The sequence below is a fragment of the Pterocles gutturalis genome, unplaced genomic scaffold, assembly GCF_000699245.1.
Source record: "Pterocles gutturalis isolate BGI_N339 unplaced genomic scaffold, ASM69924v1 scaffold24428, whole genome shotgun sequence".
Classification (NCBI taxonomy): Eukaryota; Metazoa; Chordata; class Aves; order Pterocliformes; family Pteroclidae; genus Pterocles; species Pterocles gutturalis.
In genome coordinates, this window is record NW_010126370.1 from 39,671 (window position 1) to 54,352 (window position 14,682).

Genomic DNA, 14,682 nt, shown 5'->3' on the forward strand with positions numbered 1-14,682 from the left:
TACTTGGTGGTTTCCTGTGGAAGAATTGTTTTTTAAGGGTTCTAGAAAAATCCAGGTCTGCTGGAGTCAACACAGTTCATCCCCAGTGAGCCTGGTGGGCATTACGCTCTTGGGATAATTTTGGAAGTGGGTAAGAAGGATCTCTGATACTGTCTGTGCTGTCCTGCACTGGGTCAGGCTGGAGATGTAAATCCTGGCCAGCTGAGTGCCCTTGTCTGCTGTGACAGCATCGTCTCCCAGGTTCTTAGTTCTGGAACTACTTGAGAAACAGAACCAGCATTTAAGAGATTAAAGCAAAAAAATTGCCAAGAGCCTTTCCAGGTCCCATGCAGGAAGGGTGTGTGCTCAGGAGCAGAGAGGGAAACTCAGGGAAGAGTTGCTTTTGACTTGTCCTCTGTCTCTGACCCATTTTCTGTCTTGGTAGCAATACTGTAGTAGTAGGAGCGGATGGTGTTTTCCACAGAAAAAAATCCTGGCCGCTCTTCACATCTGCAAGGGCAGAAAAGGAACAAATAGAGTCAACAGAAGGGACAAAAGTGGACTGATGCAACCAGAAGACATCAAGCACAGAAGAACCTGGGGAAGAACAGCAGCCTGGTTGTACCAGGGCTTAGAAACACAGCTGAGACTTTTCTGGGATGGAGAGGGCAAAGGCACAGAGGCTCCGAAATCCCCTAGGGCTGGTAGAGGCAAATGGAGGGGTATGATAATAAAGAAATATTATCATTCATCATGGACTGGGAAATGAGACCAAGGCAGGAGACATGATTTGCTTTGTGTTGTCACCATCCAGATAGCATGTGCTGTTCTGATGGACCAGCAAAGAGTTGAGCTGGTGAAAGCCTTACCTGTAGGTCCAGCATTGCTGCATGAGGGCGTATATCTCTGCCGGGCAGTCCGTGGGGCAGTCCATGCGCTTCCCCTGCTCTATGAAGCTGATGACCTCTGGGCCTTTCATTTTCTAGGATAGGATCAAGTGGGAAAATGCTTTAACATTTTTGGAGCTGGCAACAGGATTAGAAGAGACAGATTAGAGCAGGGCCTGGGGTGATGCTTTGGATCCATGCACTACACAGCCCGAACGGTCACTGTTTGCTACCCCGGCACCCCAGGTCTCGTGCCGTGGCCAGCCCAGCCTGCAGACCCCATCCCAAGCCTGAGCAGACCAGTGGCTGAGCAACTGACTTTTTCAGCTCTTCAAGCGAGCAGAAGGATCAAAGAGAAGATCCACTTTGATTCAAATCCAAATTAATTCGTGTTGTTTCCTGTTCCTTAAATGAACACAAAGCTGCAGGATGCAACCGATCTAATTTGTGCCATTTGTGAAGCAGAAGTGAGCCTGCCTCCTTTCCTCTCTGTTCAATGGTGGGATGGGCACACACCCCAGGAAATAGAAATTGTAGTTTCAGTGCGTATCAGCGTGTTGCAGAGCAGGAGATTAGACCATGATGGACCGGGCTCTGCCTCACCTTGTATGGTTTCTGCCCATAGCTGAAGGCCTCCCACATGGTCACGCCGTAGCTCCACACATCACTCTTACTGGAGAACTTGTGATAGAGGATGCACTCAGGGGCATACCATTTCAAGGGCCACTTCCCAGCTGTCCTGGCCTGTAGCAAAGCAAAGAGGAACATTCTCACCCGGAGACACTGCTCTGACCTGAACCAGAATTCTGTTTTGCTCAATGTTTGTGTCAAATGCAATCCCACGCTGCTGGAAAAATCCCCTTGCCCTGGGCTAGGAGCTCAAGGTCCTAAGACTTGCACCCTAAGCCCCAACCCCTGGCCCAGGCACTGCTGTCTCGCTGGCCCTGCTCAGCTGTCCCTGGGTGCAGGATGCCACCCCCCTCCTGCACCCCAGCCACAGGGCTCGATGCGGTCATGCACTGGTGCACACTGCTGGGAAGATCACCTCTGGCTCTTTCTTCATCACCTTCTCTGCTCTGCTCTGGCTCCTCTCCCGTCATCCCACTGCACTGCACTCTCCTTGCTGCCTCTGCATCTGTCTGAATTTCCTCCTTGCTGCCCAGACCTTTGCAAAGCCCCTTTTAATGTCACAGCAGTGAGGACAGCCAGAGTGTGACGTGGTCATACAGCAGGGCTCCTGGGAAGAGCCCAGACCCCCCACCTCAGGGGGTCTCAGCCCCCCAGCCAGGAAGGCTCCTGCTAGCTACCTGGATCCTTCCCTGTCCTTACACGTACCTTGTAGTAGCTGTCGTCAGCGCCAAGAGCCTTGGAGAGTCCAAAGTCACTGATCTTGGCATAATGCTGGTTGACCAGCAGGACATTTCTGGCTGCCAGGTCCCTGTGGACAAAGTTTTTTTCTTCCAAGTACTTCATCCCCACGGATACTTGGTGCATCAGCTCCACAATATTGCTGACTGTAATCTCGTCTCTGGGGAGGATGAAAAGACAATGCAGTAATAAAGGACCTGCCATGACTCCATACACCACTGTCCCCTCCAAGCTTTCCAACTGCAAGGGAGAATGAATGTGGACACGGCTGCTCCAGAAGCATCAGTCACTATCACCTCACATGAAAAGACATCTCTCTCTGCTGTTATCAGCTTCCCTCCACCCACAAAGCCAGTCTCCCTGGCAGAAGAGAGTTTGATGAGAAGTGCAGAAAATCAGCCAGCCACATTTTATTCAGTACTCACTTCTTGGAAGCCAAGAACTTGTTGAGTGGGCCTCCAGAAGCCATCTCCATCACGAGCATCAGGGACTCTGCTTCGCAGACCCCAATCATGCGGACAATGTAGGGGTTGTCCAGCTGATGCATGATCTGGGCTTCCTTCATCATTTCATCCTTCACTGTTTTCTCGTTGTTGCTCTTCAGCACTTTTATAGCCACATCGATCTGCTTCCTGCACAGGGCGCAAGAGGAACACACATGGGATGAACCGAACAGCAGCCGGACTCATGTATTTCAGCCAGGAACACAAACCACTTCTCATGTGGTACCGTCTGACCTCGCAACAGCAATCTCAGGAGCCTCTTTTGGCAGAGCCCTGAACTACACTGGTATCACTAGACAGGCCAAAGAGGAAAGGATCACCTCATCCTCACCAGTGTAGGCCAGTATCTGCCATCTGTAGATCTGAAGGCACTTCACCGCACACTGAGACCTGCATCATCATTGCCGTACTTCAAGGGGGGCACAAAGCGGGCAAAGGCCATCTCTGTGGACTACAGTGACAGAGCCAAGGATCGCACATCTCCTCAGTCTCACTCCTTTGCCCTGGCATGCCCTCAGAAGCATGGACTTGCCTCTTTGCGCCCACCAAATGCCTTCAGAAGTGGCAGTTTTATGCCCAGGAGCATGCAGTGCAGATTGCACTCTCACGGCCATGAGGCTGTCACTGGAAGTCCACGGAAAGTCATCACTGACCTTCCAGAGTATCTCTTAGACCTCCACCCCATTATCACATTAAGGACCCTCCTACTAGAAACAGGAGAGATGGGGACACCTCAGAGCTCAGCACCCTTCTCCTGCTTCCTCAGCGTCCTTCAGGGCAGCACTCACTTTCTCATTTTGTAGACCCCTTTCTTGACGCAGCCAAAGTTTCCTGCTCCCAGTTCCACTTCATCGATCATCAGGTGGTCCCTCTTCAGGAAAAGCTTCTTATCCTTCAGTTCCTCAGGGTCACTGTACGGGCTCTCGTAGACACTGGTGTCCATCGGTAGCAGGCGTGACTTTCCTGCGCCTTCCCGAGAGAGACAGTTTTTTATAGCTATAAACATCTCCTTCCCCATTTCTCCCCCCCTCACCAGTTGGGAAGGTTTTCTCTAGTCTCTTGGCCAATTCTCCAAGCTCCAGCATTCAAGCCTCCCTCCTGGGTATCTCCCTTCCTTTCACAACCCATGGCCTCTCCCAGTTACAGCTGCCGAAGGAGCCAGGATGGGGAGAGATGTTCGACATCGGACCCTGCAGGACCTGGGCACGCACAGGACTTCACCCCACTGAAATGTAACGGAACAGACTGAGGATTTAGTAGGCAGGATGGAAGATGAGGAATAGGACAGGGCTTGATTTACTGGGTGCTGGGTGTGGGCAAACAGTTTTGCAATATATTTGTCTCGGGGCCCTGAACCACACGGGATGCTCCTGGGTGCCTTTGTAAGAAAGGGGCTTTGTAGCACAGCTCTTTGACCAGAAGGTGACACAGATGTGTCAGGTAACTCCCACGGTTCCTGCGGCATCCCCAGGTCCTGTCTCCTCCTGTTAGGAGGAAAGCGCTTTCAAAGATGCTCACCCACAGGCTCTGGTGTGTATCCATCTGCATTGAGAGGCCCAAGGTGTCTCTGGAAAAGAAACACGGATAAAGGGGATAAAGCAGTCAGGGAAAACTGCTTCGGTTTGAAATGGGAGAGGAGAGGGACAGGGAACCTCTGCAGCCCAGACAGCCCCAGCTGGTGAGTCCCTCTCAAAGGTTCTGGGGTGGGCACAAGAGATGAGAGTGGTACCAAGCCAGCATTTCTCTTCCCGTCCTGGCTGGCAGGTACCGCTGCTGCAGCTGCACAGCAGGGCTGAGACCCTGGGGGGGGATTCACTGAATGCAGCATCGCCCTTCAGCAACCCAGCCTGTGGGCTGCGCACGGCGAGGGCTCCGGGTTTACCTGAGCAGTGAGGGGCACACACATAGGGCTGCAATTCGCTCTCTGTCCCCTCCGCTTTCACCAGCCCAAAGTGACAAGTCTCCTGCAGCAGAGGAGCCATCCCAGCCAGGGGGGTCATCCCAAGCTAGGGGTTATCCCAGCCAGGTCTCTGCAGCTTGTTTTGAGACAGGGGGCGAAGGGAAGCCTGGAGGCAGCTCAGCTTGCATCCGGCACAGCTCCCTGCCCAAAGAACAGCCCCACGAGCACACACGGACACCGCACACAGCCACTGTCCCCAAAGCAGGCAGTGTCAAAGCGGTATGGTCCATATTTGTCCAGCACAGCTTTGAACGCCAGAGCTGATTGCAGCAGTCGCCGCGACATGGGATCCCACCGCAGGTTGTGAAAGCTCTCTGAGAAGATGGGTGAGTGCTCAGGCCATTCTTTAGCCTCTGCGGAGCTCTGCGATGGGCTGCTCGTACAGCCCAAACCAGTGGTTTCAACACTGCCCGGCACTCCGCGCGGTGACTGAGCGCAGACATGCCCCGAAGCCAGGGACGCAGAGGGAGCACAAAGAACTGGCCAGTGGCCAATGGCCAGCAGCAAGGCTGAGCGTTCCCAGAATCCAACCACGTCTTCCTCGCTGCTGCCTGGCAAAGAGGGTAGGGGGGGAGAGAGCTCCCCGAGGACAGGCCCGCATGTTGCAAGGAGCACAGTATGAATGGAAACCGTTTTCAGCTCTAATGGTAGCTGTGCCCAGCTATTCCTCGTCCCCATCCAAGCCGGAAAGGGGACAACATTGCAGCTGGGCTTAATATGTTCCATTTGAGTTATTGCCTTTTAGAGAAGAGCAAAGTTTGATCAGCAAGCTGGAAGTGCAATAACATTAAACCACCCAGGTACTAATAAAACAGACCCTCCCCAAAACTTACGCTCATGGAAGGGTGGGTTGGTGGAACCGGTGCTGCAGATGCTGTGAATCAGGAGAAAGAAGTTGTTATTAGGAGTCTGCCTATGCCCCAAGCAGGACCAGAGCATCAGTCCTTGAAGGACTATGTGGATGCCTGGGTTTGACCTACCACCCAAAGGCCAGTTTCTGTAGCTTTAGTCAAAAAAAAGGTGTGGAAACGTGCCTGGATGTGGCTGTTATTCCCAGAGCAGCCCTCGAGGGAGGTGCAGACCCACTGGAGGGCCCTGCATTGGTCCCAGAGCAGGGACTGTCCCCGCTGTACCCCACTGCCCCCTGCCCAGGAGAGCAGGGGTCCCACAGACAGGCTCTGAAGTGACCCACGTTTGTGATACTTGGGCCAAAGGACAAAGTGACGCATGTGCAACTCAATAGACCCACCAGGAGCCAGACTAGCAGGACAGGTTGTTTCCTGCTGCCTGAAAAGCAGGGCATTTTTCAGAAGCCGTCTGTTTGGCACCAAAAGTCCCTCATCCACTTGGAGCACTGACTCCCCCATCTGCTCCTGGCTTTGGGCCACCCTTGGCCAGGCCTGGCTAGTGGCCACTTTCAGCAGATGACATAACGTGAGACTTGCCCGGTTTGCCAGAGGAGCAGAGACCTCTCCGTTCCCTCTGCACCCAGGTCTGGGCAAGGCTGGACCCAGTGAAGGAAACTTGGGTTGGCGCTGCTCAAACTGGCCCCACTGGGTGGTAAATGGAGCCAGGGATGGCACTGGGAGACATCAGCTCACCTGGCATGTTGGGGTTGGGGCAGGTTTCCCTCAGGTAGAAAATCAGCCCATCTGGTTTGAGTTTTAGGTACTCCACCAACTAGGAAAGGAATTGGAAGAAAAAGAGATCATTGCAAGGAGAAAACAATTTTTTTTTAATTTTTTTTTTTTTAGGCAACTTGTGCGGCTGATGGTAATTATTTCTCTCAGATTTATGGCAGACAGGCACTGGAGTATTTCTTTCTATCCTCTCCTATCTGTGCACTCAGGGATCTCCCAGAGCAAGCACTTGCATACCTGGATATCTGCTAGAGCTGGGGAGAACTTGCAGATAAAGACCAAAGAAAGCCAAAAGGAAAATCTCCATCAGGAGAGAGAGCAGGGCATTTTCAGTGCAATGGTATTGTCCCGAGCAGAAAGGTTTTTAAGTCGTGTCATGCCTGAGAGAAACCTTTTGCTTTTCCAGAGGAGCCCCAGGGTTAGCTCTGGGATCCCTGGGCAGTTTTTCTCTGCTTCAACCTCCAGTTCAAGCACAGTGGGGACTTGACTCTGGCTGGAGACGACCAGCTCAGCCCCTGCCACCGGACCGCAGGGGAGACGAGGTTTTCTCCTCCCCTCCTGGCTGGCTCAGATTTCATCTGCAACTGGGAGCCTGGCACCGTTCTGTTTCCATAAAAATGCCCCAAAGTCTTTGTTTTCAACATAATTCAGAGTGAAAACAGTCCTTGGAATTTGAAAAATTCAGCAAAACAGCGTTACCAGCCCCCAGACAGCCCTGCCCAGGAGAAAGCGATGGGATCCGCTCCCTGGAGCAGGTCCGAGGTGTGTGCCATGGGCTCTGGGGGGGGCTTGTGACTCCCCAGCAGTGCCAAGAGTTGCTGGACCATGTGTCACATTCCCTAAAAACCTGCCCCAGCCTCACAGGGATGGCTGGAGCATTACAGCATCTCCCCTTCCCAAAGCCCCTGGCTCTCGGGGGTGATGTGTCTCCTGGCAGTTGGATCTTCAGTCATGTCAAGATTTTGGCAGCTGGCTCAAGACTTCTGGCCTCCCCGACTCTTGGCACAGCACACAGTCACTTGGAAAATGAAGTGGCAATCCACACGCAAGTTTTGCTGGTCCTGGAGCAGCGTGGGGAGAGCATGGGATGAGCAATGTCATCGAGGTCCGAGATGCTCACTGTGGCTGACTGTGTGATGTTTGCTGATGGGGTGTAGATGTAATTAAAAGAACCATCCTGGCTTAAAGCTAGAAATGAAAAGCACTAATCCTCTTGTTCCCCTGGAGAGGCACCAGAGCGGTGTAAGGCATGGAGGCAGTGGTAAAGCCAGCACCATTTCAGAGCTGCTGTGAGATCCCAGGCTTAGCTCTACTTCGCTAGGAGCACACAGAAATGCAAAGAAGGCTCCAAGGAGACCTAATAGCAGCCTTCCAGCACCTAAAGGGGGCTATAGGAGGGATGGGGAAACACTCTTGATCAGGGAGTGTAGTGAGAGGATGAGGGGGAACGGTTTGAAGCTACAAGAGGGGAGATGGAGATGAGATGTGAGGAAGAAATGTTTTCCTGTGCGGGGGGTGAGGCAGTGGCCCAGGGGGCCCAGAGAAAAACCCCTCCCTGGAGGGGTTCAAGGCCAGGCTGGATGAGGCTTTGGGCAACCTGGGCTAGTGGGAGGTGTCCCTGCCCATGGCAGGGGGTGGCACTGGGGGGGCTTTAAGGTCCCTCCCAACCCAAACCATCCTGTGACTCTATGATTCTATGAACGCAATGAGCTGAGCTGATAGACAGCCAGCCCCAGGGAATGTCAGGGTCTTCTGAAAGGGGCTACAGCCACCTGTGTACGACCTTAAAGCCTTTAAAACTTTCCTGTACCTCAAGGCATGGGTCGCTGTAACAAAGGAAAAGTGCCGTCACTTTATCAGGACATCAGCAGCCAGCATCCCACGGTACGGTACCTGCCAGAGCGTGTCGAACTTGGTCCCCTCCGGGATGGAGTACTTGCCGGACTTGTCCTGGTCTATCCGATAGTGATACACTGTTTTGCCATAGACAAGGGAGAGGGCATAGGTGCCGTTTTCCTTCCTTTCTCTCAGCCTGGTAGGAAGGAGAACTATTAAAAACAACTCTAAGTTTTGCCCTGCAAATGATCACGGCTGCAGCGGTGATGGGTCACTGGGGGGGCACTCGGTAAAGGTGTCCCTGCACCCCACTGCTGGAATTGCCACCTTCCTGACACCCCTCTGCGGAGGCTGAGGAGGGACCCTTCCCCTTCAGTCTCTTGCCCCTCTCCTCCACCCTCTCCAGCTAATTCTTTCTTTCCTGACTCATTCAGGAGATAATTAACTGAAGGGCTGTCTCACCTCGGCAGAGGTTCAGAGCAAACGCTTTCTCCTGTATTTTATTGGCCATATGTTGCCTTGGTGCCAGTGTTAAATGTCTTCACCCCCTGAACTCTGTATCTCACATCATCCAGTGCATTAACAAGCATACTTCATAGAGATATCTAAACATCAGAAACTAAAAAGCTCAAGATTGGTTCTTCAAAGAGGCCAGAAACTATCTGGACAATGAGAGGCTTGGGGTGTCAGACTCTGAAAGATCTGTAACCACGGTCTGACCATATCCAGCTAAACCTCCTCTCGGGAACCATCACATGGAACAAGACATGGAACTACGGGGTAGCAGAGGTGGGGAAATGGTATAAAAGCACAGGGATCGCAGCATCTGCCAGGGCTTTGCGTACTCACAGGAATTTCCCATCAGGTTGTGCCCCACAGTAGAGCCTCCGCTCAGCTTCATCCCGGGGGATGCTGCCGTGGTACCAGGGCATCCTCTCGTGGGCTGTGGTGGCGATGAGCTTCTCCACCTGCGGAGCCTGGCTTATGATGGCCTGTTCGAGTGCATCGCCCTGGAAGAAAGTGAGAAATGAGACCTCCTGCCCCGCTGCTGCATCGTCCTGTGGCTTCGGCGGTTTATTTTGCACCTTTTGGGCAGATGACACAGGAAGCTGGAAGGTATCGTAACTGGAGTGCCTGTGGCCTTAATCATGCCTGCAGCGATGGTGGGTTGAATTCTGTCCTGCTGCAGAGCAGAATCCCTTGCTTATCCAAATTGGTCCCATCCCTCGAATCCAGCTGAAGTCCATTGACTTGCTGGGGACGGATGAGAGAAATCCTATTCGTACGGGGGACCCTGACGTCAGGCTCACAGGGCGTCTTTCAGCCTCGCATTCCTGGGACAGACACTACAACTTGTCAAGAGCAATGCAGTCTGGAAATCATGTGGGAGACCCTAAATTAATTTTACTGGCCCCACACATTCTATAAACAACGGAGATTTTTCGTTTGCCAGTAGGTGGCAATGTCTTTTGTGCTATCTACCAGTGGACGCAGCTCAGCTTCAAGGAGTAACTTCGTTCTGTCAAGCACCTTTGGTCGAAAATAAACCAAATTTAGAGATCTTTTGTAGAAAGGCTCCACCAAGAGTATGCCTGAGCTATCTTTCTGCGAGGACTTGGCAGTGCCCGAGTAGCCACCCTCGAGGTGACAGCAGGTAGAAGGAAATTAATTACGTGGCTGCCAGTGTGACCATTTACAGAAATTTGCCTTTTACGTATATTATCTTATATTCCAGCCTGCAATAAAATGCAGGAACCTCTCTGTAGCTATTTTTAAATTTAAACAGCAGACATAAATCATCCAGTACCCAGGACCTTAGTCTCATAGGCAAAACCTCCACTGACTTCAAAGAGCGAGGAATTTAAGTCTGGTTTCACTACATCTTCAGCACAACGTGATGGAGGCAGAGACACCTCACGTGGGGAGCGATGGGGAGCAAACGGCACACGGGGAGACGCTTGCAAAGCGAGCAGAGAGCTCCAACGCCCTGCAGAGCAGATGAAACACAAGCTGCTCTGAGGAAGAGTCTGAAGGCTTGGGAAGATGTTCAGCCCTGTTTCTGAAGAAGAAATTGGAAAAGGGAGAGATTTAAGACTACTCTTAGTGAAAGAGTCCAAGGAGAAGGACCTTGCTGAACCATGCTGTAAGAGGGGGATGACAGCCACAGCGGAGGGCAGGGTGGCAAGTGGCAGTAAGCCCCTTGGAGCCCTCCTTGCCCAGCCCCACACCACCTTTGCCAATGACCAGTACCTCCAATTTCCACGTCTGCCGGACGTATTCGCGCACCATATTGTCCCTCATGCTGTCGAAGACACCGGGTTGGGGCTCCACACCACTGGGGCGGTTGCAGGGCTTGCGGAGGGTGCAGCAGAGCCCGTCGGCATCCTTGGAATAAAACTCGCAGAGCTCCTCTGGCCCACAGTGCGCTTTGCCCCCCGCGATGGCATAGGTACCGTTCATCTGGCGCTCGATGGCGTAATGGTAAAACTGCAGGTTGCAGACCATGGAGAGGACGTAGCCCCCCAGGCTGCGCAGGCATTGCCGCAGCAGGAACAGCCCGTCCGACATCCCCGCCAGCTTGAGGTACTCCTCCGCTTCCGACCTGGCGATGCTGCCGTAGTAAAAGGGCAGGTGAGCAGCAGCATCTGGCATCTCTGTGCGCTTTGCAGGACGGCTCGGGTCAGCTCACGCGCTGCTGGTAATCGATCTGGAACAAAGAAGCAAAATTCTTCATTTTGCAAGAAGGTTTAATTGGATTTCAGACTTGTCTGCCCAGAGGTTCTTCAGCCATCAGCTGACCATTATAGGATCACAGAAGGGTTTGGGTGGGAAGGGACCTTAAAGCCCCCCCAGTGCCACCCCCTGCCATGGGCAGGGACACCTCCCACTAGCCCAGGTTGCCCAAAGCCTCATCCAGCCTGGCCTTGAACCCCTCCAGGGATGGGGCATCCACAGCTTCTCTGGGCAGTCTCATGGAGACTAGCAGTGGGTGCACTCATATCCCCAGCCAGAGAATCCCACCGTGATTCCTCTGTCCTGCCCTGAATGCAGCTAGAAAGTAAGTAAAAATCCATCTGATCTTGATTTAAAGATTTCAAGCAATAGAGAACGCACCGAATCCTATAGCGGATTGTTCCAATGGTTAATTACCTTCACTATTAAAAATGTACTTCTTACATCATCCTGAAGATTTTAGCTTTGACTTCCTACCATTTTCTCTCCAGCCCTGTTCACAATAAAAGGAAATTCTTTTTCCTCTCTGAATAAATTACTTTTGCCATGAGGGTCTGTAAGGCCAAAAACTTAAATGGAGTAAGATTAAAACATGCAATGGACATTAAAAGTCTAAAAAACATTTAGATACACAATTGCACCAAACACAGCAAAAGGAGGGAAAGATAAACTCAAGTGCTTCTGGGCAGACGTTACCCATCAGTTGACAGGAACAAGAAGAAACCTTCCTCTAATTGTCTCTTGAAAAATTTTATGGATTTTTTTCCCACAATACCTGACTCTGGCTGCTTTCTGAATTTGGGCGATACTCTGATCCCATTTGGCAGTTCCTATTTCCACATGCTCCAGAGAAAGCCGCTGCTCAGATGTGGCTCAGCCATCACCCCAAAGTGGGTTCAATCCCATGCCGAGCCGCCATGGACAAGTGTTACTGGAGCCCCTGTTCAGAACAGCCTAAAATCAGAAACGAACCTACCGTCATGCTGCCGCACACCAGCTGGCGGTGGGAATCCAGCGAAAAATGGCACTGTGTCGACGGAGTCACTGCAGACCCCCTTCTGCCCAAGAGCTGTAGGTCGTGTATCGCATCATCTAAAATCCCACCCACAAACAGAAGCCAATTTGTAGTGATTAATGGAAACTTGATCATATTCAAAGGGTCTCATTTGTTCCTTGGAGCCTGATCTTTGGTTTTTTCTTTGCGCAGATGCTTGACCCCAAAAACATCCAAGTGTCTGTCTCCATCCGCCTTTCCGGCAAACGCATCACTCGGGTTCGGAGTAAGGAGAACAGCGGCTCTTCGGTCAGCACGCTGGGTATTGCCCTGATTCTTCCCAACAGAACTCTCATTTCTGAACACGATGGGAGCAGTCGCTACCCGATGGGTTGGGCCCACAGCACTATGGCAGTGGCTGAGCTGATGGTCAGCCCTGCTCCGTCTTCCCCAGCCCGCCGCCGCCCGCTCAGCAGAACAGCGACAGGGCTGCCTCCTGCCAGCCTCGGGGACCGCTGGAGCTGGGAACGGGCTGGCTGGATGCGTGCCGTGTATTGGCAGGAATTGGATAGGGGTCAGGAGGAAACTGCTTAGGAGAAACCACGCTGCTGTGTGCACCCTGCTCTGCTCAGCAAAGAGCCATGGGGAGATGGATTGATGGCAACCAGACTCTCCTCGACCTATTTGTTTGTTGTCTTCATTAAGCCCAGCAATGGCCCTGATGAGAACAGGAAGGGAGAGCAGGCTCCGCCGAGGAGGCGTTTTAGCCGAGGCAGGAAACCAAAAAAGTGGCGTTTGCAGCTTGGGTGCGGGACTGGAGTAAAAACCGTATCGGATGCAGCACAAATAAACCTGAGCTGTGAAGTCCCTTTCATCAAATTCATCAAATGAAGCAAAGTGGGGTCTTGGCAGACCTGCCAGTCTGGGACGCCGACGGCGAATGGAAACACGCTGAAGCTCAAACCCTAACTGGAGTCAATGCTTGGAACCAAAGCAAACGTCCTAATCCCTTGATGCCTCCAGGCATCAAAGCAGCCAAGACATGGGACAGACGCATCCCCCAGGCTCAGCTCTGGAGATGAAATGAGATGGGATGGGATCGGATGGGATGGGATGGCATGGGATGGGATGGGATGAGATGAGATGAGATGGGATGGGATGAGATGAGATGAGATGAGATGACTGCCAGGCCCTCCTGAACTCAGCCTGGTCCCAGGAAGATGGGTTGAAGGAGTTGATGTGGGTTGATGTGAGGATTGTGGCTCTTGGTTTTGACTGCAGAGTAGGGCTCATGAGTCACATTCACGAGTCAAGGAAGAGGAAGCACTGAGTGGGCAGTGGAAGGTCAATGGCCTTCTTCATGTGTTACTCATTTCCACTAGCTACCTGGGAGAAACAGTAATTAGGTACAAGGATGCTGCACCCAAACATGCTGATTCCCTTTTCTGGAAAGTCCAGGACCAGAACATCACAGCAAATGGAACATGTTTGACAATTGTTCAGACAGGTGAAAATGAGATGGCAGAAGCCATTGATCACCACCGGGCTCCCACAAAGTTTCCAGCTGCCTACACAGGTGGTTCTGTTATAAACAAACTGGTTTTCCTCTCCAAGCACAGGGCTGCAAATCAAGAAAGCCTCGTGGAAATACAAGAGTGAACCCAGGGATCAGAAGTTGGTTCGGGCCACGCTACCTATTTCACACAAGCCTTGCTGCCACAAATGAACCCCCATTAGCTGCTCTTGAAAAACCTTTTCAATCCCCAGCCATGAGGGAAAGTCATCCCCTGAAGCCCAAGAGCAGATTTGAACCAGATGATTGATATCCCCTCTAAAGCTCATGCTTTAAAAAAGTCTGTCCTACTGTCCTGGCTCTATTGTCCCTACGCCAGCCCAGGGTCTTCCAGGCGTAGCTAAGCTCCTCTTCCAAACCACAGCTCTGTTTCTTAGCACTGCCTCTGGGTGGACCTGAGCAACCCTGATACAACCTCCACAAACCTCATACAACCTTGATTTCCCATGCTGTAAAAGCAGACAAAAATGAGACCTGATTTAATGGATGTGCTTGGAAGAAGCTGTGCAGGGAACCCTCCACCACCGATAATAAGTAGCAGGACCCGATATTTCCAGCTCTTGCTTAATCTCTGTCCCTTGGGCTGCAGTGACCCAGATGCCCGGAGTTCCTGCTGGCTTTGGGCGCTCCTCCCAGGTTAGAACCAGCCCCGAGGGAAACCAGGGCTCCAGTGGTAACGGCCACGCTTGCAAGTTGGCATTCTGACGTGAAGAAGCAACACCCACGTAAAAAGGAGTCGGATCCGTGCACCGTGACACAGAGGAAAGCCAGGCAGGAAGCTATCGAGATGTCATCAATCAGATCTATATATAGCCGGCCACTTGCTCCTACTGACATCAGACAAGAACCGTCAGGAGCTGGTTTGATTTTATAATTTCTCAGAACAGCAAAAGCACTTTAGGCAAAACCCGAGCCAGTCCCCGAGAGCAGCAAAAAAGGCACTGAAGAAGCCGTGGGAGGCTCTGGCACACTTCAGCATCCTGTTAGCACCGTATTTTCTGTGTCATTGTCCTGGCACCACTAATCCCATGGCCCTGGCTGGCCCTTTAAGGTGGTGGGGTCAGCGCTAGGGAGAGGAGGGACCTGCCCCGGGGGGAGAACTGGGAGGATGGGAGCAAGTGATGGGGAACCAGGCTGGGGGGGTAGAAAGGGGGTGGGTTGTGTGCTTTGGAGGAGGTGGTCGGAGCTGCTGCTGAGGTTTGTGGTCGT

The 14,682-nt window shown here is 52.3% G+C and overlaps 1 protein-coding gene across 4 annotated transcripts; it reads right to left on the minus strand.

Annotated features, from left to right (window-relative positions):
* Nucleotides 1-351: 351 nt before the first annotated feature.
* ZAP70 (zeta-chain (TCR) associated protein kinase 70kDa) lies at nucleotides 352-10,825 on the minus strand. Of its 4 annotated transcripts, none has more exons than XM_010078973.1 (12): nucleotides 10,424-10,825; nucleotides 9,023-9,183; nucleotides 8,231-8,369; nucleotides 6,299-6,377; nucleotides 5,531-5,571; nucleotides 4,256-4,304; nucleotides 3,526-3,700; nucleotides 2,660-2,866; nucleotides 2,202-2,394; nucleotides 1,470-1,610; nucleotides 849-961; nucleotides 352-489 (listed from the first exon to the last, which is right to left on the minus strand). In XM_010078973.1, the coding sequence occupies exons 1-12, from the start codon at nucleotides 10,823-10,825 to the stop codon at nucleotides 366-368; spliced, it is 1,824 nt and encodes a 607-aa protein (XP_010077275.1). In that variant the 3' UTR covers nucleotides 352-365. The 4 variants fall into 4 exon arrangements, with proteins under 4 accessions (XP_010077275.1, XP_010077274.1, XP_010077272.1 ...); XM_010078972.1 differs by having other exon boundaries at nucleotides 3,526-3,706; XM_010078970.1 differs by having other exon boundaries at nucleotides 3,526-3,706; nucleotides 4,256-4,302; nucleotides 5,558-5,562; nucleotides 6,252-6,377.
* Between the last annotated feature and the right edge of the window lie 3,857 nt (nucleotides 10,826-14,682).

Bases quoted from the DNA above. Each gene is read 5' to 3' on its own strand.
- ZAP70 (XM_010078970.1), bottom strand. From the start codon at position 10,825: ATGCCAGATGCTGCTGCTCACCTGCCCTTTTACTACGGCAGCATCGCC. The intron at 2,395-2,659 runs GTGAGTACTGAA...CATCCTCCCCAG, and splicing joins AAGTTCTTGGCTTCCAAGAA to AGACGAGATTACAGTCAGCA. The intron at 490-848 runs GTAAGGCTTTCA...CTGCCCTTGCAG, and splicing joins CAGCAATGCTGGACCTACAG to ATGTGAAGAGCGGCCAGGAT.